This window comes from Octopus bimaculoides, chromosome 19, assembly GCF_046866305.1.
Source record: "Octopus bimaculoides isolate indiv1 chromosome 19, ASM4686630v1, whole genome shotgun sequence".
NCBI lineage: Eukaryota > Metazoa > Mollusca > Cephalopoda > Octopoda > Octopodidae > Octopus > Octopus bimaculoides.
Window position 1 is genome coordinate 2,636,084 of NC_142946.1, and position 23,579 is coordinate 2,659,662.

A 23,579-nucleotide genomic window follows, 5' to 3' on the forward strand; every position below is an offset into this window, starting at 1 on the left:
TTCCAGTTAAGAGTGAGGAGGAAATGTTATGGAAAAATGAGAAGATTTACATTCAACTTACAACAATGACATCAGGATCTACTTTATGAATCCTTGCCAAAAGGAATCCAAGAACAGCTCTTTCAGTTGGAACCACCTCCACTTTTAGATCCTTTCGCTGGAAATAAGGAAATTCAATGTTTTAACATTTCAGAATACTCTTTCTTTTTTTTGTGTGTGTGTGTGTGTGTGTGTGTGTGTGTGTGTGTGTGTGTGTGTGTGTGTCTGTAAAAAAAAAAGAAAGAGAGAGAGAGAGAGAGAGAAAGAGAGAGAATGAATGCATGATTAACCGCTTAGCATTCAGATTATTCTGTCAAGTGTAATGCTTCTTCATCCACGCTGCTGTGTATTAATCATGCATTATCTTGGAGCTCTGAGATCTCGATGGTGTAATTGTTTGTAGATTGACATTGTAGGGTAGGTGTAAGAAGCCAAATCTGGCCAGTGTGAACATAAAACAATATTTGGGCTGGAAATGCTAAAGGGTTAAGCCTTTAGCATTTACACCAGCCACATCTGGCCAAAACCTTCTGTTTCATGTCCAGTCTGGTCAGATCCAATCCCTCACACCAATCCAACAATGACAGTCTAAAAATAAACAATACATCATTGAAATTTCAAAGCTTTGAAATGATGCAGGATTAATTTTTTTTTAAATGAATAAATAAGCATTATAATTGACAGAGAAGTCGGAATTTTAAAGGAGTAAGAGAAAAAAAGAACACAAAATCTGTACAAATTGCCCCAGTTTCATTTATAGTTGTTTAAACTTACTGTTTTTTGTAGTTTACCACGAAACTCAAATGGAAAGATGCAATTGGCTGGTTGACAGATTACTGGAAGAGAAGAGAAAACTATGAAAGCAACTTATTTTAAGAGATCAAATTCGTGTTTTATTGAAGAAAACATGAACCCAATTTCAAACCCTAAAGTTATTGTAGAGAAACCTCTTGATATGATACATAATGCTGTTTGCCTCAGTCTACCTGACTGACTACATGCTCCACCTCTATTTCGCACCGGGGTGATCAATGAAAGTTGAAAGGACATTCAATCATGAAAACAGTCTTTCAACAAAACTATTGGACACATCATCATCACCATCGTCGTTTAATGTCCGTCCACTTTCCATGCTGGCACAGGTTGGATGGTTTGACTGAGGATTGGCAAGCAAGAAGGTTGTACCAGGCTCCAATCTGATCTGGCAAGGTTTCTACAGCTGGATGCCCTTCCTAATGACAACCACTCTGAAAGTGTAGTGGGTGCTTTTTACATGCCACCAGCATGAGGGCCAGTCAGGCAGTACTGGCATCGACCATACTTGAGTAGCTTTTTACGTGCCGCCGGCACGTGAGCCAGTCAGGTGGCGCTGAGAACGGCCACACTCGAATGGTGCTTTTTACACATGCAAAAATATTGAACATAGTCATGGTTGTGTGGTAAAAAGTTAGCTTCCCAGCCAAACAGTTCTGGGTTCAGTCCCACTGTGTGACACCTTGGGTAAGTGTCTTCTACTATAACCATGGGCCCACCTTGTGAGTAGATTTGTAAACAGAAACTGGAAGAAGCCCACCATGCGTGTGTCTTTGTCTCCCACCACCACCTGGTGTCCAGTACTGATATGTTTACATCACCATAACTTACCAGTTCAGCAAAAGAGACTGACAAAAAAATATGAAGAATTGGGATTGATTTGTTCAGCTGAAATTATTATTTAACCAACTAAAGAAAACCCAGCAATTACTTACCACATTGGTGTTCATTGAAGAATTGAGTCTTTGGGGCAGGTTTGTCAATTCCTAAGGATTTCTGTACCAAATAAGCTGCAGCTATTATCTAACAAATTAGAAATACAAGTCAGTCACTTCATGTTTCTAAAACTATTTTTTGATTTTAATTAACAAATTATTAATTAAAAATGCAACAATGTTTCCATTCTTTTAATTAATGTTAATTCCAAATGGATGTGACCATTCAGATGACCAACTGTTGTCTTCTACAGTTTGTAAATATCCCAATAAAAGTACTTTTATTGGGATATTTACAAACTGTAGAGCCTGGGTCTTCTTGAGGGTTTCATTGACAGTTCTATCACACAATATAATTTTATGGTAGACTTGAAAAGGGATAAGTGATTGATTAAAAAAATGGTGCTGTTCTTTACAACTGAGTAGTCAGTGACAAGATGACCATCTCCTACTAAAGACAGCAATTCTAGAAAGAAAGAAAAAAGATCATTTTAATGATAAAAACTTCTACCAAAAGTCTAAAACAGAACACCTGGATGTCACCTGTTTCTTTAATGTATCTTACCTCATTCTCTCGAGTCTTGGGGTTTGGTAAAGTTCTTAAATTCAATGACATCACCACTAAAGGTGGAATTGCAAGTTTCTCTTTGTTAATAGAAATATCCTGCATGTTTTTCACAAAGGCCTGGAAAGATTAATATAAATCTAATTACAGTTTTAAGACTTTTTAATTCTCTAAAGACTTGGTGCTATTTGTCTTGAAAAGGTCAGAAATATATTTATTTTATTATTATGGCCAGGTTGGAACCTGGCCATAATAATCTATGGTTAAATGTTAACCATTTTAACCCAAAAGTCATGCATTTTAACAAGAAATATTTAATTTTTATTGGCAAAATTTCGTTATCCTTTTTCTCATTTTACCAAAATCTACAGAAGTTAATCAAGAACAATTATCATTAAATTAACAAAAGCAGAAAATGCATTATCAATTTTTATCTGTTATTTCTATTTAGTGATTCTAGAAATGGATCAAGTTGTAGAACACTGATTCCAAAAACTAAAGGGAAAAATGCTTATATCAAGAATGTGTTTTACCTCACATTTACACCAGCTGACAGGAGGTCTTGAAACTTCTGAAAATACAAAGAAAAATAATCTGGTTTACCTGAGAGTTCTAAAATTCCTCAAAGATCAAAGAATCTTCTGATGAAAGACATAACAGGTGTTCATTGTGTCATTGGTTTAATGTCCACTTTTCAATGCTGGCATGGGTCAGACAGAATGTCAAGGCAGATTTTCTGCAGCTAAATGCTCTCCTGTTGCCAACCCTCACCTCTGTCCAAATAAGGTAATGTTCCCCCATGACCAAATGGAAAACTGGAAATGAAGGACATCACTTGCATGGTAGTGACACTTGTTTATGTGATGTTAAAGCAAGGAGAAAGTAACACCCACCCACACACGTGTGTATATACAAAATAAGATTCAGTTGAATTAGGTAACACCATTTGAGCCTGGCCGTTGCCAGTACCATCTGACTGGCCCTCGTGTCGGTGGCACATAAAAGCACCCACTACACTCTCCGGGTGGTTGGCGCTATGAAGGGCATCCAGCTGTAGAAACTGCCAGATCAGATTGGAGCCTGGTGCAGCCATCTGGCTCGCCAGTCCTCAGGGCTAAACAACAACATTTTTAATTACTAATTAATCGACTTCTTGAGTGGCCATGTCGGAGCACTGCCTTACCCACAATGCTCAATCTCTGGACTGCAAAGTTACAGAACAAAGGACGCAACATATCAGCAGTTTTTAAACAGCTGTAAATACAAACACATATGATGTGCTTCCACACAGTTTCCACTTACAAAGGGTTAGTCGGCCCAAGCCTATATTAGAAGATATTTGTCCAAAATAGCAAACACTGGGATTGAACCTAGAATTATCAGATTACAAAAACAAAACCACACAACTTGTAAGTAAACAGTTCAGTTGTAAACAGAACCAGCTGCTTCTATTGATAACATGGAATTTACTTACGAGGGGACTTCAAATTTAGCCAACATGGACCCTTCATGTGACGGTCCAGTAAAAGTATTTCAAGCCTGGTGAAAGAAGAAAAAGGTAAAAGAAATGAAAAACGGAAAATTGTAGACATTCACAAAGTTTAGCAAAATGATTAGAAAAACTTGTTTACATAACGTTTCCATCATCATCATCATCCAGTGTTTTAAATCCGGGTTTTGTCCCCGTTAACAGGGGTGGATGGATCTACCTCAATGCCATAGCAACCGAGGTAGGCAGGTGCAGCCCACCCCAACCTTTGGGCTGGCTGGTGCCCATTCTCCTTTGCTATCATGAGGCTTTTTTGGAGCTGGATTTTCTACAGGGAGCAGGCCCTTGCTTACCCCCAACCTCAGTTTCTAGATATGAGTGGTCCCAAGACCAAGGCCTCTACCACGATTTTTAAGAAATGTGGTGGAAAACTAGCTCAGGAAGGCAGGGACGCTACTCCTTGAGACCCCTTTCAGAGCCCCCCTACCTATTAGAGAACATGTTTATTAGGCAAAAAAGAAAACCACACACAGTTAGTAAATACACTGATATTGTTGCAATTCAGTTTAGTTTCTCTGAATTATTCATCAAGATGGAATTTAATTAATTACCACAGCAAAACCCCAACAAAGTAGTGTGGTGTACCCAATAAGACAAAACCATTTAAAGAGACACTGTCCAGCTATTGTGCTTGGAGAAATTTAGCGATAATGGTGATGGTGTTGATGAAGGCGATGACAGTGGTGATGTTTTGATGGAGTTGGTGATCATGATGATGATGGTATTAATGATGATGATGTCTAACAATTTGAATGAACACCACTAGTTCCCCAAAGTGCTGACTCCTGGCAATATTATTTAACACACAACTCAGACTTACCCAGAAGTATTGGTTCCGAAAATATGGCTGAATGTTTCTCCTTTTATGTCTTTATACAACATTGGTAAATCAAACTGTTGATAAAAGAATGAAGCATCAGTACACAGCACCATGGCACACCCCATCCCAATACACCACACTACTATAGCCAAAACATCAATGTTCACTGAACCTACTACACCAATAAACCCTACCGTACCACAACCAATTCCTTATTACATGTAGAAAGATATATTTTTCAACGCATAAATACTGATAAAACAGCATAAATATTTCCACAGTGGAAAATCTATCTTTTTACTCGTGCTACAATTCATTTCAGTGCTTCATAAAACAAGCTTATGTTTGTTTACAAATGATGTAATTTCTATTCCATCTACCATTTCTGGATGACTTTATAAGTTCTAAAATTGCAGAAGAATTTGTCAGCAAGGCAGTTTAGCTTAATGGTAGAGCACTTGACTGGAAATCGAAGGGAAGTGAGTTCGATTCTCATGGCTGGTTGCTGACAGATCTTTCTGCTTTGTAAGGATTTTATCCTATATATGCTATTCGATCAGTATATATGCATTGAAAAATCTATCTTTCTACTTGTTCTACAAGACATTTTAGTGCTTCAAAAAACTAACTTATGTTTGTTTACATATGACGTAATCAATATCTTATTGTATTACACTAGACCAAGGGTTATCAAACTAAAGCCTGCAAGATCAGTTCATCCGGCCTGCCATTGCACTGTATACTTTGCAATGAGAGTTCATTTGCCATTGGTATGGCATCAAAATGGTTATGCGGTCCACGCTCGTCATTCTCTTGGTTATCTGGCCCGTCGTGAGAAAAGGTTGGTAACCCTTGCACTAGACCAATAAACAAAAACACCACTACAACCACACTATCCAACTAAATCAAGATATATTGTAACCAAAAGAACTCATGATTGCCAAATGATCCTCCTTTTTCATAATAAAAGAAAAGGTTATGAGGAAACCTCTACCGCTTAGCATTTTGCCCGGCGTGCTAACATTTCTGCCAGCATGCAGCCTTTCTTTGACCATCTATATTGTTATTTTAATGTCAACACTTAAATAAATCTTAGACTGAAGTAAAATAGCATTCTTACCGAGTATCGGACTTCAAGATAATCAGACCTGATCGGAACATCTTCCATTTCAAAGGCATATTTGCAGCTGACTTTCTGTAAAAAGAAATGGCTTTGTAAGTAACAATTTCTTATTTCGGTAGAAGATTAAACTTTTAACATTCAGATTATTTTCTCAAATGCAAAGCTTCTTTATTCAGATTGTTTTGAATTAAGCAATGCATTATCCCACAACTTTGAAAATTTGATGAAGTGATTTGTATATTTTTGGAATGACAGGGTTGAGATGAGAGGCCAGATCTGGCTGGTTTAAAACAGCTGGAGTATTTGGGCCAGACAAGGCTGGTCTAAATGCTAAATGATTTTAATGATTGATAGGAAAGGATTAGGGTATACTCAATAGTACTTATTGAAAGTAGAAGTCAAAGCAGACGAAGAGTACTAGCCCCAAATATATTACTGGTACTTATCAATGACAAAGTTATGAAAGAAAAAAAATAATTAACAATCGAATTTGGAAATTAGAAAGAATAACATTATCTCATCCATTAGAGAAACCAGTAAAATATTAAAAGAGATTCTAGAAATTTCCTTAAATTAAAAATTATTTTGTAATTGCGTTACTGTAACGAACCTTTGACTTGTACGTTGTGATTCTGTATTTTTCCGCAACTTTTTCGTTGAATTCCTCATAAACCGCAGACAGTGTGATTGGTTCAGTTGTCGCTATTCCAGTTTTCAGATTCACTCGCTGAATACAAAAACAAACTTAAATCATTACCGGAATGTAAAAAATGGGTTTTAAGAAAACTACTGAGAGAAATCATCATCATCATCGTTTAACGTCTGCTTTCCATGCTGGCATGGGTTGGACGGTTTGACTGAGGACTGGCAAGCCAGGAGGCTGCACCAGGCTCCAATCTGATTTGGCAGAATTTCTACAGCTGGATGTCCTTCCTAACGCCAACAACTCCGAGAGTGTAGTGGGTGCTTTTTTTTTTTTTTACATGCCAATGGCTTCAAATTTTGGTACAAGGCCAGCAATTTCAGAGAATGTTGTAAGTCGATTACATCAACCCCAGAGCGTAACTGGTACTTATTTAATCGACCCCGAAAGTATGAAAGGCAAAGTCGACTTTGGTGGCGTTTGAACTCAGAACAATGTCGGTAGAAATGCCACTAGACACTTTTCCCAACACTGTAATGATTAATAACAATAAAAACCTAATGTTTTACAAATGAAGGGAATTACCGTAGGTCTTGGTAGAATACGAATTCTTCGTTCTATGTTCTTTACTGCAACACAACAGCTGACATAACTCTTTGCACTCTCATACCAGACTTTACCAAAAAGGTAAACCACACCTAATTAGGAAAAAGAATAAATCAAAGATTTATAAAATCAAATAAAAAGACCATTGCAGGTGTTAGGAAGGGGATTGTAAGGATCAAAGAATTAATTTCATTAGTAGTATTTAATCAATTATGTCACCTTTTTTGTTAAAAATATCTTCATAGGCATCGAGCCAATAGAAACGAAGTATCTGGTCTCCATTTTCATCTGTTGTCAATGGCAGCTGAGAACTATCTATCTCCATAGATACTGAATCATTTACATTTTCTGTCTTAGTTTCATTTACCAATGACCATCCACTTTCAATGTCAGGAATCTCATTTCTGAGAGTGAAATCAATTAAAAACAAATACAAGGAGGATTATTAAAAACATTAAAAATGTTAAAGAATTTAGGAGAGTATTGTAGTTTGCTGGAAGCATTGTGTATTGTTTGTGAAATATATTGTGTCTTGAATGGCACAACAATGTAGAGTGGACTATAATAACTGTTATGATTTAATTATTCATAGTCTAATATATTTTGGAATATAAAAATTCTTTCTTCAGATATTGCTAGGAATTAACTGAGTCCCCACTGTAATCAGTTTTCTAATGGTTACTGAAAAAAGTATTTAAATACATGTTGTAATAATGCAGTCAAACCAAATAGTAATTTTTTTGAAATTATTTAATATATAAGTAAGAACTTCTTCAGTCCAAAACATTTTGAAATTTTTTAATTGAGGAAGGTTTACGTATTGGATGCATTTCCCATTATATATTATGCAGACTGGAAATATATGTATTAAATGATTTCAAAATATTACTATTTGGTTCTATTTCATTATTATAACTTATATGACTCAATGGCAGTACAAATTAGCCAGTCCAGACTCCACTTATGTAGATATTCTAACAATGGTTTGGAACTGTTATATTTGATTCAAGTTAAAAATCCTGGTACCATGCACTACTACTTAGTGCAACCTAAAATACACACACTCATATATAGTAGCATTAAATACATACCTGTTGTCAGATTGAATATATACCAGTCTAACTGTACAGTTCTATCAGTGACTAAATAGTATTGTAATAATTAGAATAATATCACTGACTATATAATAGTGTAGTACTACAGTACTATTACTAATTCTACAGCAGTAGAAATGTGTAACAATCATGCATTTCTTCATGTTATTAATGGTTTCTATGAAATGGTTCCAATTAGTAAATGATGGTGAATTTTAAATTCACCAAGAATTAAAACCCCATAACTAAATTGGTAATGAATAGAAGAGAACAGTAATGGTGTGCTGTTAATAAGTTGACTAAACTGTTAATAAACACAGGGGAACAATAATGGCCAATGTCTTACTTCTTCGGTAACTGTAGCACAGGCTTCACAGACATTTCCTCCTCGTCATCAAAATCAATTCCACTTAAATCCATTTCAGTTTTATCTGGGAAAAAGAAAAAGACCCATTTTTTTTTTTATCAGATTTTAAATGTGAGATATCAATAGGTTATTCCCATCCGGTATTTGTCCACCATCAGTACCAAACCATTATCAATCCTGCTGCTTTCTTCTTACCAAACCTCTGCCAGGATTCCTACTACCACTCTACCAAAACTGTAATATTCCAAAATAATGAGCAGTCTGCTTTAAGAAGGTCATGACTGGAATATAAATTGGTTACATGTTTCTTTTCTTTTGTTTTTTTTTGTATTAGCTAACTTCATAACATGAATCTACAGAAATAAATTTTAAAATATTGTTTGGAATTCTACAGAAAACTCTCCAAAGTAGATCAAATGGAATTCTCACCAAGGGTCTCATTTTCCTTTTCTTCAGTCCAGTCTTCACTAGCTTCCTGTGGTTCTTCAGAATTGATGCTAACTGCAGCAGCGTTTTCACAAATTTCACCAACTGCCTCATGTTTGTAAGGTTCAGGTGAAAAGGATTCTGTACGTGGTTTCTTTGGAATTGGTAGACAATCCTCATCAGAAATGATATTTCGGGGTTTTAATGAATGCTTGGCTTTTGGTTTAGTTGGGGTGACAGTGCTGACACTGAAGGGGTTGTTGGCAGACCTTAAAAGGGGAAACAAACGCAAATACTGAAGACATTTCACTCTTTATATGGGTCACACACTTCATGAATATGTGACACACATTGTGTATTGTGTGTGTTTTGTGAGATATAGATATTGTATGCATGTACATGTGATACACACTGCATGAGCAATATCATTATCATCATCGTTTAACGTCCGTTTTCCATGCTGGCATGGGTTGGACGATTTGACTGAGGACTGGCGAAGCAGATGGCTGCACCAGGCTCCAATCTGATCTGGCAGAGTTTCTACAGCTGGATGCCCTTCCTAACGCCAACCACTCAGAGAGTGTAGGAAAGGTGTATATATATATATATATATATATGTATGTGTTTGTCACACCACCATTGTTTGACAACTGATGTTAGTGTGTTTACGTCCCCATAACTTAGTGGTTGGGCAAAAGAGACCGATAAAATAAGTACTAGGCTTACAAAGAATAAGTCCTGGGGTCAGTTTCTTCAATTAAAGGCGGTGCTCCAGCATGGCTGCAGTCAAATGACTGAAACATGAAAAGCATATCATGGTTCAGATGTATTTTACTGAGTTTCTATCTCATGAAACTGGTTCCATTTTTATTTTCAGTAATCAAAATGGTCAGTACTTAATAAAAATAATAACAATAACATTAATAAATTTGAAGGGAAAATTATCTTACTTCTTTCTTGAACTTGATTTTTTGGCTGATCCCAGAAGAATGTTGGTAGCAGGTTGGTGGATTTGGCCCATAATGTCAGACAAAATATCATCTTTTTCAACACTCACATCTTTCTAAAATAATGAATTGAAAAGATTAAAAATAAATATTTATGAAAATGTCTGACTAATATTTATTTTAGTACACCTGAAAGGATGAAATGCAACAATCAACTTTGGCAGGATTTGAACTTGGAACATTTGGTGACATAACTAAATGGTACTTGACATGTTATGCTCAGCATCACACTGTGAGACAAGAAAACCAATGCCTAGATTTGACAGCAGACGAAAGTCAATGACACCATTAGAACCATCAAGGAGAACAAATATGGATGAGTTGGCCACACCATGTGACTGAAGGACAATGAGGGTGATGGAATGGACAAGATCAAGAGGCTGACCAAAGACAAGATGGCGAGATGATCTCACCCACCATGTGGGGCTTACATGGCCATGGCTACCAGAGACAGACAACAGTGAAAGGAGTTCAGGCAGAGGTTTCTTCTCAGAAGCGATGAAACCTTGGATAGTGGATTGTCAATATTTATAACAATATATTCTTGTTTATGTGGGTTTTCCCACACATCAATAACTGAGTGGATCAGTAAACTTAGATATTATTGGAAGAAGAGAGAGAAGAGAAGGGGCTCTTGTCTGAATTAAGTCCTAAATTGATAGGGATCACAGAAATATATAAAGTGGTAAAGACAGAGTCTGATTAGGGGATTTCTCCAAGAGTGTAGTGGGTGCTTTTCACGTGCCACTGGCAAGAGGGCCAGTCAGGCGGTACTGGCATCGACCACGCTCGAATGGTGCTTTTTATGTGCCACCGGCACATAATGCCCCCTTCAAACTCCCCTTCCTCCTAATTATCCTCCCATTTCACTACCACTCTCTACACTATTCTTACACTCCAGACTACACCCCCCTTGAAACTATGAAAGCTAAAGGCCTGAATCAACTCGTTTGAGACAGAAAGCATTAAAAAAACAATCAGATTACTGAGAGGAAAATTAGAACACCTGCATATTTTTACAGATAATTATCTGTAATTTAACCACAAAGTCACTCAACCATAAAATGCCTGCAACAAAACAACAACCAAATAACACAGATGTTTATAAAATAGATCAACATAAAGAGAAAACAAAAAAAATCCAATTTGCAAAGCATAAAATTGAAGAACCCTCAGCTTTGGCGTACACCTGACTGTGGCATTTAGAAACAACATCGTAGGAAGTAACCCATAGGAAGAAAAGCATCTGATAAAATTAATTTTATTATGAGATTTTGGGAGTCCTCTTTTGCTGGTTACAACAGTGAATTATACCTGTTCATGAGACCTATTATAATTAAGAGGAGTGACTTGTTGAGAGCCAAGTATTCGGTGACTGATCTGAGCTAAAAATCTATTGAAGGAAAGGTCAAGGTTTTTCTCTTTCTTGTCTGTAAAGAAGTCCTTTATTTCTTAGTAAAGTTGTGCAAAGACAAGAGTGCTGTCTCTCAGTGTACAAAACTGACCCATTTACAGAAGATTAAAAATTCAGGCTTAACGTGGCTGCAAAAAAGGTTTAACAAACAAATATTGTTAATTTCTGCTTCAGACAAGTTTGTCATATCCAACGTGAGAACATGCTTCAGTTCACAGAACAGCAACTTGTATTTTCGCTCTGTGAGCCATATATAAAATGCTTAGTTGATGCTTTTTTCTTTTACTTTATTACAGTGAAGTATTACATTAAGCAGTAAAACTAGTTTATGCAGCTGTTGAATATACAAATCTAGAAAATACTATGCAAACAACAAGGAAAAAAATAGACAAACAAACAGATGTATAAGGCATGTCAAAAAGCCATTGATACAAGAAAAACAAACAAATTGAAAAACTGTAAATTGTCATACAAAAATGCTGCAGGTGAATCGATTTTCTTTTTGGTGGGGTGGACTGGAATAACTTAGGTAACCCAGTTTTAACAGACAATGGTACAGCTTGTAAATAAAATCAAAATTATTTTTCGGAATTTCATTGTTTCCAACCATGTTTACTTTCTCCATGTTAGATGACTTAGGAGAACACAACCATCTCCTTCTCTCTCTCTCTCTCTCTCCTTTCTCTTTCCATCCAATATTTCCCTTCCATCACTTGATATCTTTTACCCCAGAGAAGCAACATATTCCCAACATTTGATTAATGTTTTTAATGCCATCCTGAAGAAAATATTTCAATTCACTAATCAACTTGACCCACCTTCAGTCATCATACTCAACTGTTAAAAGTTCTCTTTTGTTGCTTTTTTTTTATTTTGTTTTTATTCCTCACCAGAGAACACCAAAACATAAACCATATTTTACTCCTGATTGGACCATCCAGCCTGTCCCTCCACTACCTTCCATAATATCAGCTAGAATGCACCCCATTGGCAATCAACCTTATTCTAAGATCCCATATGCAAACCGACCAACTAACAGAAAGCATTGTCATGCAAGTATCATCATCATCGTTTAACGTCCTCTTTCCATGCTGGCATGGGTTGGACGGTTTGAATGAGGACTGGAAAGCCAAGAGGCTGCACCAGACTCCAATCTGATCTGGCAAAGTTTCTACAGCTGGATGCCCTTCCTAATGCCAACCACTCCGAGAGTGTAGTGGGTTCTTTTTACGTGTCACCGGCACAAGGGCCAGTCAGGTAGTACTGGCATCGACCAAGCATGAATGGTGCATTTTATGTGCCACCGGCATGGGAGCCAGTTAGGCAGCACTGGCAACGACCACGCTTGAATGGTGCTTTTTACGTGCCAAAGGTATGGGAACCAGTCCAGTGGGACTGGCATTGACCACACTTGAAACATGCTTTTTATGTGCCACGACAATGATTTCACTTGACTCAACAACAGTTTATTGCCCAATGATTGAAGGGTACTCTTAAATGGGCCGGTTATGTTGTACTGGCATAGGCCATGGTTACAGTCTCACTTGGCTTGCCAGGTCTTCTCAAGCACGGCATATTTCCAAAGGTCTCGGTCGCTTGTCATTGCCTCGGTGAGGCCTAATGTTCGAAGATCGTGCTTCACCACTTCATCCCAGGTCTTCCTGGGTCTACCTCTTCCAGAGCATCTCAAAACAAATACAGTAACAAAAAGGTTAAATATAGGAAGGCAGTAAAGGTGGCTGGTTCATTAGTGACCATTTGCTGAGAGGATTACAATATGTGGTGGAGTAGGGCACTCATTGATCACCCACGAAAGTCAACCAAACAGTAAAGTGTCACATTGAATGATTAGTGCAGCGGTATCAGGCAGAGAAGATGCACTGGACAGAGGACACTACAGAAGTATCAAGGTGATGGACCACGTTACAAAAGTTACTAAATGAATCACATGCATTCACAGCTGATCAGTACAACTGATTGCAGTTTTGCTGGAGGAAGGCAGACCTGGGGTTAAACAGCAACAACATCCACCACCAACTCCATCCTAATCAAAACGAGATGAAAATTTTTCTTTACCTCCTTTTTTTTGGTAGTCCCGGCTGATATAAACATGTTGCGAATGTTCTGTTTCGGTTTCCTGTCTGGGTGGTGGATGTTGGGGTTCTTCTTTTTCTTGGAATTTCCTTTGCCTTTTATTAAAGAGAAACCAGAATGGAAACGGTTCAGAATTAACATTGCAAGATTGTGAAAGTGTGTGAACGAGTGGTATATGTGTGTATAGATGAGTGTATGCATGTTTGTGTATGAGTGTGTGAATGTAAGTGGTGACAGTGCCTCCATTAACCCTTTCGTTACCAACCCTGCTGAAACCGGTTCTGGCTATGAGTACCTGAAACAACACGGTTGGAAAGCAAACTTCTTAACCACACAGCCATTCTAGAAAGGAAACCACACACATACACACTCTCTCTCATAATAGCTTATATTCAGAACCAATAACATTTACTTCATTAAATAACGACTGTGTCAATAGATTTGATTGGAAGAAAAAAAATAAATAAAAGGAAACGTACTTTTGGAATCTTGAAGGAATTTATCATCATTGAGATCATCGTCAAATATTTCACGACCATCTTCAACATAACCAATTCCAGCTGAAACAAATTTAGAAAGAATTAAAATGAATAAAAATTCCTTTAAATGTAGGAGAGAGAATAACGAAAAAGGAAAAATAATTTCAAATAATCAAAGTGACGTACTGTCATCGATGATCCAGTCTTCTTCCTGTCGTTGCCGGACTATTTCAGAGTAGTCATCTTCATCAACAACATCGTAGATGGCTTTATCTTCAGAGAGCTAAAGGAAGAAAAGAAAACTGCATTGAAGAGGATACATAAAAGGCAACAGAATCAGGCATTTATAGACGAAGCATAAAATTTTGTTACCAAGGAAATCAGCAAGAAATATTTGCAGTTTTTAGCATGAACTAAAGAACTTATAACAAGAGTAAAATGGAAATGTAGATCACATCAAGTGGTTGAGATAATGGACATTTTTGACTTGCAATGTCTACTTCTGAACAAAAGATTAAAAAAAAAGAAAAAGTCTTCATATACAGGACATTGTTGCTGCTGCTGCTACTACTACTTTTTAAAAATGCAGAAAACATGTTTATTTGTTTGTCTTTAGAAGATGATTGAAGGATGTACTTAATGGTTTGTTCTTCTGGCACCAAGATATTAATCTTCTTATCTCATAAAATATTTACATTTTATAAAAGTTCAAATATATTAGCTGCCAAAAGAATTAAGTCTGCAAAGGACAGTTTGCCCTTAGGCAGAAAAACATTTAAAAATCAATTTAATATAATCTACCAATTAAATATTACAAAACGTATCTAACAATACTAATTAAATACAATAAACTACTTTCATTACCTCATATTTGTTTTTTTCACCAGCCTCTTTACTCTTTTTCAATTTGGCAAAGGCGGCCAGTCGACCAAACTTATCTGATTTCTCTCGTTTTGCTCTTCCAGGCTGGGTCACTACAATTAATTCAAATGAAACATTTAAGTTACACTTTCAGGAAATAGAATAAAATGGAAATTTAATAATTTGTTTTCATTACATAAGTTAAATTTTACGAAGTTAAAGGCTTTGATCTATAAGAATTGGATGAGATATGATGGCTTGGCCATCTCTCCCCAGTTCTTATATTAATCATTAAAATCCAGAAATACAACACGAGGGATAACAGTAACAACAGAACTTAGTTTATTCTAGGTTGGTGTAGAGCCGTTTAGTTCCTGGGTGAATAGGCATGCCGCTAAAACCAAGGGAAGCTTCGACCACATGTCGGGGTCGAGTTGGGACAGCCTGAAAGAACGTCCTGTCGCCACAGCTGCTGGATGGATAAGAGGGCGAACGCTATAACTTTCTCTCCACCTGTTGCATTGCGCATGCGAGCTCGGGTACTTCCGCTGACGGCGAATCCCTTGCACATGCGCAATGGCACTTCCCGCCACTACAATGTCTCCCCCCCCCGAATGCATAGCACGAAATAAGGAAAGATTATAGGCGTGGAAACAAGATGGCCGCCGAACCCAGAAAACACGGCTAAAATTATACAATGAAAAAGCAAAAATTGTTTTGTTAAAACAAAGAATGACAAACTCAATAAATTTGCAAAGCAATGCTGTGTCGGATGTAGTAACGGAAGCTACACTTTCGCATCCGACATGATATGAGTAAGAAAAAAAGTTCGGCGATCTTTCGAAGAGAGGGGAAAGGGAGGGTTAGGGGTCCCTGCTGTCTGCTACCTAACGTCCTTTCCCTCTTTCTTTACAGAAATTGCCGAATTGATGTAAACAAAGACACGTGGATGATTTGACGTATAGAGAACTTGTATCGAAACTATGCCAAAAGTTCTGTTCAACATGAAAAGTTCAGCCAGACCTAGAGATAAAGGGTCTGTGTGAAAGAAAGTTGCAACGAAGGTGTTGGCGTGAGCAAATGTGTATGCAAAGGCTGAAACAATATGTAATGTGTACATATTTTCTTTTAGCACGTTACTGTGCACAGAAATGGAAGAAAAATAATGTTTGTTTGTTTGTACAGAGAAATGAAATGCGGGCGGCACAAAAAATGTCGAAAGTATATTGTTTTGGAAAGTTTTTGGCCAATGCACTGTCCGGCCAGATCTAGTGACATAAGGGTCACTTGAGTTTTGTCGCAACGACGAAATAGCAAGTAAATCAATTGCTGCAGGAGAGGAAATAGAATTGACAGGGAGTCTCGTGAGAGCATCAACAGGGATGTTCTGCTTCCCTGGCAAATGACTGTGAAATATAGTCCAGGTGACTGAAAGCACGAGGAGAGAGTTTGTCTGTTTTAGAAGACAGTGTGCACATTATATGCGCGGAATCGCTGAAAAGTTGCGATAAATGGTGGAATCTGGTGATAAGCGCAAACCAGATCAATCTTGGAAAAGATTGTGGAACCATGTGCATAGGAGAGAGAGAGAAAAAAAATGTTCGTAAAACAAAAAAACAATGGTGTTTGCTTTTGTTTTTTCTTTCTTCTGTTTGTGTGAGTGTGACATATAAACACAATAATAGGCAGGCCGTCATGTAAACAAAGTGTATGTGTATACAAACATGGATGCATGTGTGTGCAAGTAATACAGAGCATAGAAAAGAGTTTATAAGGGCGTTAGAAGAAAGTCCAGACACAATGATAGTAAATACCAGTTCGTAGTTAAGGTACACAGTAGTTGAGGTGCTGTAACAAGAAGTCGAGGCCGCGTAATAGAGTCGGAGGAGAGGCACATGTCGTGAGAGGTTGTGGCTTCAATGCTGCAGCCGGTTACTTGATACAGGAGTTCTTGCAGGTTGTATTTGCTGTTAACCATGGTGAAATAATTCACAAGCAGTGTTGAGATAGAACCTGTGCGAGTGCTGTTCGTTGCTGTGTACGTAGCAAGAAGTAGGTGTTGACCCTAAGAAGCTGGAGGTCCGTAAGCTGCTGAACGAAGTGCTGGGTCTCCATGAGGCTATTGTCGTGTCGTCGCCGGAACTGGCTGTGTGCTCTGTGGTCAGCGGCTAGACCTCAGAAGGTGTTGCTTTGTACTGTCTGTAGAAAAAAATATTGTTGACCAACCTTGCGTCGTTGCTGCAAGGAAAAAAAACAATACAGGCCAAAAAAATTTTATGTATGTGCGTGTGTGTAGTATTTTTTTTTCTTTGTGTGTTGTCCTGTAAGACAATAGATGGAAGCAACGTTGTGTTTTTTTTGTTTTTCAAGCCATGTGGAGTCAGGCGAAAAGAGAAATCACTGTTCACTCGTTTGTTCTTTTCTCGGCCTCAATTGGTGTTGAAAAAAAAAAACGCTTGGGTGAGAGAAATAAGCGACGGCTCGTGTCATAGTAGTTGATGGTTCAGTTTCCAGGCTGTATGGTATTTTCTCCGGGGTAAGAAAACTGTTGCAGTTGGTTGGATTGTTCCATTCCCTCGTCTCTTGTGTTTTTTCTTTTTTTTTCCGTCGTCTCTTCATTTTTTTTTACGAGTTGTTTGAGAGAAAATTCCGTTATCACGTCGGGGGTCACCAGTTATAAGAATTGTAGTGTTCGAATCACGTCGGGGTCACCAGTTATAAGAATTGGATGAGATATGACGGCTCGGCCGTCTCTCCCCAGTTCTTATATTAATCATTAAATCCAGAAATACAACACGAGGGATAACGGTAACAACAGAACATAGTTTATTCTAGATTGGTGTAGAGCCGTTTAGTTCCTGGGTGAATAGGCATGCCGCTAGAATACCAAAGGAAGCTTCGACCACATGTCAGGGTCGAGTTGGGACAGCCTGTCACGACGGCCGCTGGATGGAAAAAGAGAGAACGCTATTGCTTTCTTTCCACTTGTAGCATTGCGCATGCGTGCTCGGGTACTTCCGCTGATGGCTAGTCCCTTGCACATGCGCAATGGCGGCCACACGCGCCACTACAGCATAATGCATGAAAATAAAACTGAAATAGCTTTGATCAGAGGTCTGCGCAGTTAAAATATACATGAAACTAAACTGCTAATCCAGTGTAATCGGAAATAAATGCTAAAGGAAGAACTACTTCAGCTGTTGTCAAAGACTGGGTCTGCAATCTCACCATCATGTACTTGTAAGTATACTTACGTAAAAACTTCTCCCAGCTGGACCATCAGCAATAAATAATTAACCAAGTTTTTTCATTCAACGAAAATATTAAAAGCTTGAAATATCACTAATGGGGGATTAGGGGAGAGAGAAAGCTATCAACCCCCTTTCCTTCCCCCCAAAAACTCGATACAACATGATTTCTGTGTGATGTGGTGATTAAGAACAGTGGGAGTTATTTGGAAGAAATAAAAACTTCCTTAATGAAAACAGCGAAATGTAAATGTCACAAGTCCAAAAAAACTTGATACTACTAAAGCAGCGCGGACCCGAACGCGCTAGCTAGTCTTGAGTGGTCGATCCTAACCCTAACCCTGTCCCTATCCCTATCCCTAACCCGCGTGTGCAAATGAATACGTGTTTAGGGTTAGGGTTAGGGTTAGGATCGACCACTCAGACTAGCTAGCGCGGACGCGCGACTGCGCGTTCGGGTCCGCGCTGCTTTAGTAGTACCTAAAAACTTTAATTAGTTATTTAAATCACAATAATTATTTTTAGTAAAATAAACAAAAAAAAAATGGGGGGGGGATTAGTACATTTTCCTGATTAGATTTGGTGTATTTAATCAAATAACAGCAAATACAAGCAGTTGGATTGAAGATATACAAAGACTCCCTCCCCCCAGCAATATTTTCCCCGCAAAAGAAAGCACAAGTAACTTTACGTTCAGGGAGAACTTCCAGTTATTCTAGAAACATAAATAAGAGTCTTAAAGTGAGATACCTTGGTCGTGACTCCGACTTTCCTGTTTCGTTGACGCCATGGCTACTTGAATTATGGCGCGAAATATAGATGGCACTGTAGTCAGCAAGCAGTTACTTCCCCATATACGGTGTACTTTACAAGACTGTATCCAGTTATAATAAGGCCATCGTTCTGTCAACTCCCGTTTGCGCTCTCTAAGCTAAACAGACAGTTATTATATAGTGGAGCTGGTTCAATTCATTGTTCCTGTCCACTACAAGAGTGTAATCTAGTTCATATATGGCCACTCATTTTTGTATAGTTTTCATTTGACATAAAGTCAATGTTTTTCAAGTAAAATAATAGTATATTACTGGTACATAGGAAGACAAAGTCGACCTCGCTGGGACATTTATTCAAAACATTTCCATTATTCGAAATATTAAAGTTATAAAAGCGGTAAATCCACACAAAATATGTTTGACCTAAAAATATTTGCGTCGTCAAGTAAAATAACAGATTCACCCGATCTGTCTATATTTATAATTTGTTATCGTGTTATAAATCTTCCAACACACTTCTTCTCTGGCCAACAACACGTTCTTTTTCCCGACATAACCACTCAATTATAATAAATAATACTTTGTTGCAACGACTGAACGGTCGAGATTGGAGGGGAAAAAAGAATTAAAATAAAAGAAAAGGGGGAATGAAATATAAACATGTGTATATCTATATCATACACACATGTATTATGCTTATATAGATATATACATACATCAATGTGTGTTTTAGGGGTGGGAAGAGAGTGAAAGAAAAAGATGGGTGGAGAGAGAGAAGTAGAGGGATTAACAATGTGAAAACAAACGAGAGAGAGAGAGAGAGAAAAAAATAAATAGATAGAAAGAGAGATGGAGTGAGAAATAAAGAGAGAGAGAGAGGGGGAGGGAGTGTGTGTGGTTTTTCTGTCGACATTCATTTAAGTGAGATGTCATTTCGAGTGATCAGTGATTGAGACGAACTTTTCACTGTCGACCAATTCTAGTCAAAGTATTCATCAATATTTACAGTAAATATTTCCCCAGAAAGGCGGTGACATCTTTGAAGTGTTGAGTCTGATGTTGCTGCGGAGTGACGTGGAAGAGAAGCTGACTGAGTCGACAACGGATCTCTCTTACCTGGTAAACTGAACTCTACACCCACTTCTACCTTTATTGCCCTTTATTTATTTGACCTTTTTTCATTGCCATCAGCAAGAATTTCCCCAACACAAAACCCCACTGCGAGTCACCCCTAAAGGGAGATGTCTGTGTGTGTGCCTGTAATAATAATAGTAATTACAAGAACCATTTCTGCGAAACCATCTTCTTGGTATTTCTGGTGGCCAACACTTTATCTAAACAACACTTGATGACGAAGCAGTTGTTTGTTTATAGATCAATCGTCCTTAATACATCATCAGACACCCAGATACGAAGTTACATACATAGATACGCGTGTGTATACACACACACACACACACACAGAGCTAAAATTTATGTGTTTATTTCGGGTCCTGTCTACATACATTGTTTGTAACTGTTTTATTTATTTGCTTGCTTTTTTTAAATATGCTTTTTATTGTTTTAATTGTTTTCTAAACTGACATGTTGGCTATCATAATCTTCTACCTTAGATTCTCCCTAAACACACCAGTCTCCGCATTTCTTAGATTATTCCTGGTACAACTTTCAGTTTACGTCGGACGCTCCGTTCAGAAACTCCAACAACAATCGTAATGATTATTTCCCAAACAAAAACATTATTAGCTTTTGTCTTACAAGGCAGCAACCCCCATTGAAAGAACCTAATTGTGCAATACGATATGAATGAAGTGAACGATGCCAAAAATGTCTAGAAATAATATGAACATTCCCTTACGTATTGAGGGGGATGAAACAGGGATCTCTACGGATGTTTATTATTAACGACGGAGACGAAGCCCAATGTCCACCAGGGCCTCTGAAACTGGAAGCAGGATGTTATCTTTAAATCAGATCGAATTATTAACGACCATATATATATTATAGGGGAGGGTGTTTACTAGGATTAATTGATATTGCTCCAGTATGACTGCAACCACATTGTTGAAACGAATAAAAGAAAATATTAATTGGTATTTATTTTATTGACCCTTGGTAAATGAAAAGTAAAGGGTTAATATCTAGATATTAAATGAAAAGTAAAGGGTTAATTTCCTTTAATATACGGTGCATTGCAACTGTTACACATTTTGGTTTCCATTTTCCCCACCGGGTGCGGATCTAAATATTAACCCAGCAAAGTTGATTTCAACAGAACCCAGAACGTAAAACGATTTAACAAAAATACCGCAAAGCATTTCTTTTACTGCTCCACTGATTCTTTCATGCTATAATGATAATGGCACGAGGCCAAATTTACAAAGGAAAGGCAGAATTGAATAAATAGACAATAATAATAATAATAATGATTTCAAATTTTTGCCACAAGGGCAGCTTGTGTGTGTGGGGAGAGGGGGTTAAGTCGATTACATCGACCCAGTGTGTAACTGGTACTTATTTAATCGACCTCGAAAGAATGAAAGGCAAAGTCGACCTAGGCGGAATTTGAACTCGGAACGGAACGGAAAGACTGGCGATATGTCACTCGGTATTTCGCCCGGCGTGCTAACGGTTCTGCCAGCTCGCCGCCTTAATAATAATAATAATAAGGATTATTTCAAATGTTGGCACAAGGCCAGCAATTTCGGGGGAAGGGACTAGTCGATTTACATCGACCCCCGATACTCAGCAGGTACTTATTTCATCGACCCCGAAAAGGATGAAAAGCAAAGTCGACTTCGGTGCCATTTGAACTCAGAACATTAATGAGTCAGACGAAATACCACAAAACACGTCCCCCCCACGCAACCATCGCTCTAACGGTTCTGTCAACTCGCCACCTTAATAAGAATTCTTCCTGCCACATGCACAAGGCCTGACAATTTGGGGGTACAGGCTAGTCGATTATATCGACCCCAATACTTGACTGGTACTTTATCGACCTCGAAAGGGAGAAAGGACGTAGTGGGGTGCAATAAATAATACAAGGCATTTTGTTCGACACAGTTGAATCGTTAGTGATTCTAATTTCCACTCGGTTAATCATGATGTCATTCTTACATGACACAAGCTGACATATTTGTAAGAATGGGACGTATTTAACTGAGACGATTCCTTCATACATTCGTACCTACATGCATGTGTCATTATTCAATTTATTTCAAGATATCTTGCTTATAGAGAAAGAACCGTATCTCATCCAAGAATAACAGTATTTTAAGAATTAGAAATTATCGACTAGATTATGCGTGGGAAATAACAGTGTACTCAAAGTAGTCGCCCTCAACTTCCACCACAGCCTCAGGACTGCTCTGGAAGCTGGCGCGTGCGTCCCTCGCTGTATCCTTGGGAACATCCTCAAACGCCTCCTTGATCTTGGTTACCAGTTCGGCCTTCGTGTTGCAGGCAGAGCGGTTGGTATCTTTCTCAACCATGCTGCACACATCGTAAACCATAGGATTACTATCGAGGGGATTGGAAGGCCAGAAATTGGGACTGGTTAAGTTATAGAAATTCTCCGACAACCACTTCTGTCTCTTTCCTGAGGAATGGCATGGTGCCAAAACCTGGTACCACACATATGGCCTTCCAATACAAAGCCTCTCCAGCCAGCGATTGACCACAATCTCCAACAGTTCAGTGGGACTGAACCCGGAACCATTTAGTTGGGAAGCAAGCTTCTTACCACACATCATACTAGTATGTATTTTGACGATTCCTGAATGATGAAAGATAAGGTCGACCTCAGTAGAAAACACAAAAGCAATATAAATAGAAACGTTAATAATAATTACAATTGTATGTAGTTTGTAATAATTATTTCTAACACAGGCAGCACGAGATCAGCCATTTGGAGCGAGGGAAAGAGCGCAGCCTTGTACTAACTGGTGCTTTATTTAACATCGACACAGAAGACATGAAAGGTCACACATCTCGTAATAACTATATGTATATTTATTACAGTGGAGTGCGTTAGTTTGGATAAGTTTGTTAGTCTTGCGGAACATTATGACATTTTGGAAAGGTTGGCTCTTAGAGGGGGAGAGAGAGACAGGGAGAGACAGACAGAGAGACGTGCTGCTAAAAATAAAGTGTTTCTCTTAGAAAAGTCACAGTCCTCGAAACGTTTCACCTTGGTGGCATGGCTCACCCTCAGTATTCTTGTAGAAGTTTTATCCCTCAAAGAAGCATGAATCGAAGTTTGGTGGATTGGTGAAAAACGAAATTAATAATGTATATATAACGCTTTCACTAATTAAAAGTAATGAACAGTGTAATATTAGTTATCAAGAATATATTTGGGTTCTGACTGATAGGTCTCTCTCTCTCTCTCTCTCTCTCTCTCTCTCTCTCGTTTTTAAATCAGAGTGAGCGAAGTCGTGTTTGTGATCTTCGCCATCCAAACTGGTGATGTCCCATTCCAGTTCTCACGTGTCGATGTCTGTTGGAACACGAACATAATTCCTATGATGAAAAATGATTTGGAAAATATTTAGTGCATGGGCATATATATATATATATATACGACGGGCTTCTTTCAGTTTCCATCCACCAAAACCACTCACAAGGCTTTGGTCGGCCCGAGGCTATAGTAGAAGACACTTGCCCAAGGTGCCACTGAACCTGGCACCATGTGGTTGGTTAGTAACCTACTTACCACACA

The 23,579-nt window shown here is 38.1% G+C and overlaps 2 protein-coding genes across 3 annotated transcripts in view; one reads left to right on the plus strand and one right to left on the minus strand.

Annotated features, from left to right (window-relative positions):
- LOC106882693 (DNA polymerase alpha catalytic subunit) overlaps positions 1–18,888 on the minus strand; it is a 35,033-nt gene extending 16,145 nt beyond the window's left edge. The window contains exons 1-19 of the mRNA XM_014933457.3: positions 18,834–18,888; positions 14,839–14,948; positions 14,161–14,257; positions 13,975–14,055; positions 13,478–13,590; positions 9,931–10,043; positions 8,984–9,249; positions 8,534–8,618; positions 7,313–7,497; positions 7,073–7,185; positions 6,455–6,571; positions 5,842–5,916; positions 4,722–4,795; positions 3,827–3,891; positions 2,886–2,923; positions 2,353–2,472; positions 1,788–1,875; positions 814–875; positions 62–157 (exon numbers count right to left, since the gene is read on the minus strand). Coding sequence (XP_014788943.1) covers positions 62–157; positions 814–875; positions 1,788–1,875; positions 2,353–2,472; positions 2,886–2,923; positions 3,827–3,891; positions 4,722–4,795; positions 5,842–5,916; positions 6,455–6,571; positions 7,073–7,185; positions 7,313–7,497; positions 8,534–8,618; positions 8,984–9,249; positions 9,931–10,043; positions 13,478–13,590; positions 13,975–14,055; positions 14,161–14,257; positions 14,839–14,948; positions 18,834–18,873 — 1,938 coding nt within the window. The 5' untranslated portion in view covers positions 18,874–18,888. The remainder of the gene's footprint in view (positions 1–61; positions 158–813; positions 876–1,787; positions 1,876–2,352; positions 2,473–2,885; positions 2,924–3,826; positions 3,892–4,721; positions 4,796–5,841; positions 5,917–6,454; positions 6,572–7,072; positions 7,186–7,312; positions 7,498–8,533; positions 8,619–8,983; positions 9,250–9,930; positions 10,044–13,477; positions 13,591–13,974; positions 14,056–14,160; positions 14,258–14,838; positions 14,949–18,833) is intronic.
- The window catches only part of LOC106882695 (choline-phosphate cytidylyltransferase A), a 28,388-nt gene continuing 22,685 nt past the window's right edge, over positions 17,877–23,579 (plus strand). Inside the window, exon 1 of one of the 2 annotated variants that reach the window (XM_089366491.1) lies at positions 17,877–18,075. In XM_089366491.1, the coding sequence (XP_089222617.1) occupies positions 18,009–18,075 (67 nt within the window). In that variant the 5' untranslated portion in view covers positions 17,877–18,008. Of the gene's footprint in view, positions 18,076–19,740; positions 19,976–23,579 lie in introns of those variants that run through there. The other variant, XM_089366493.1, reaches the window with a different exon arrangement.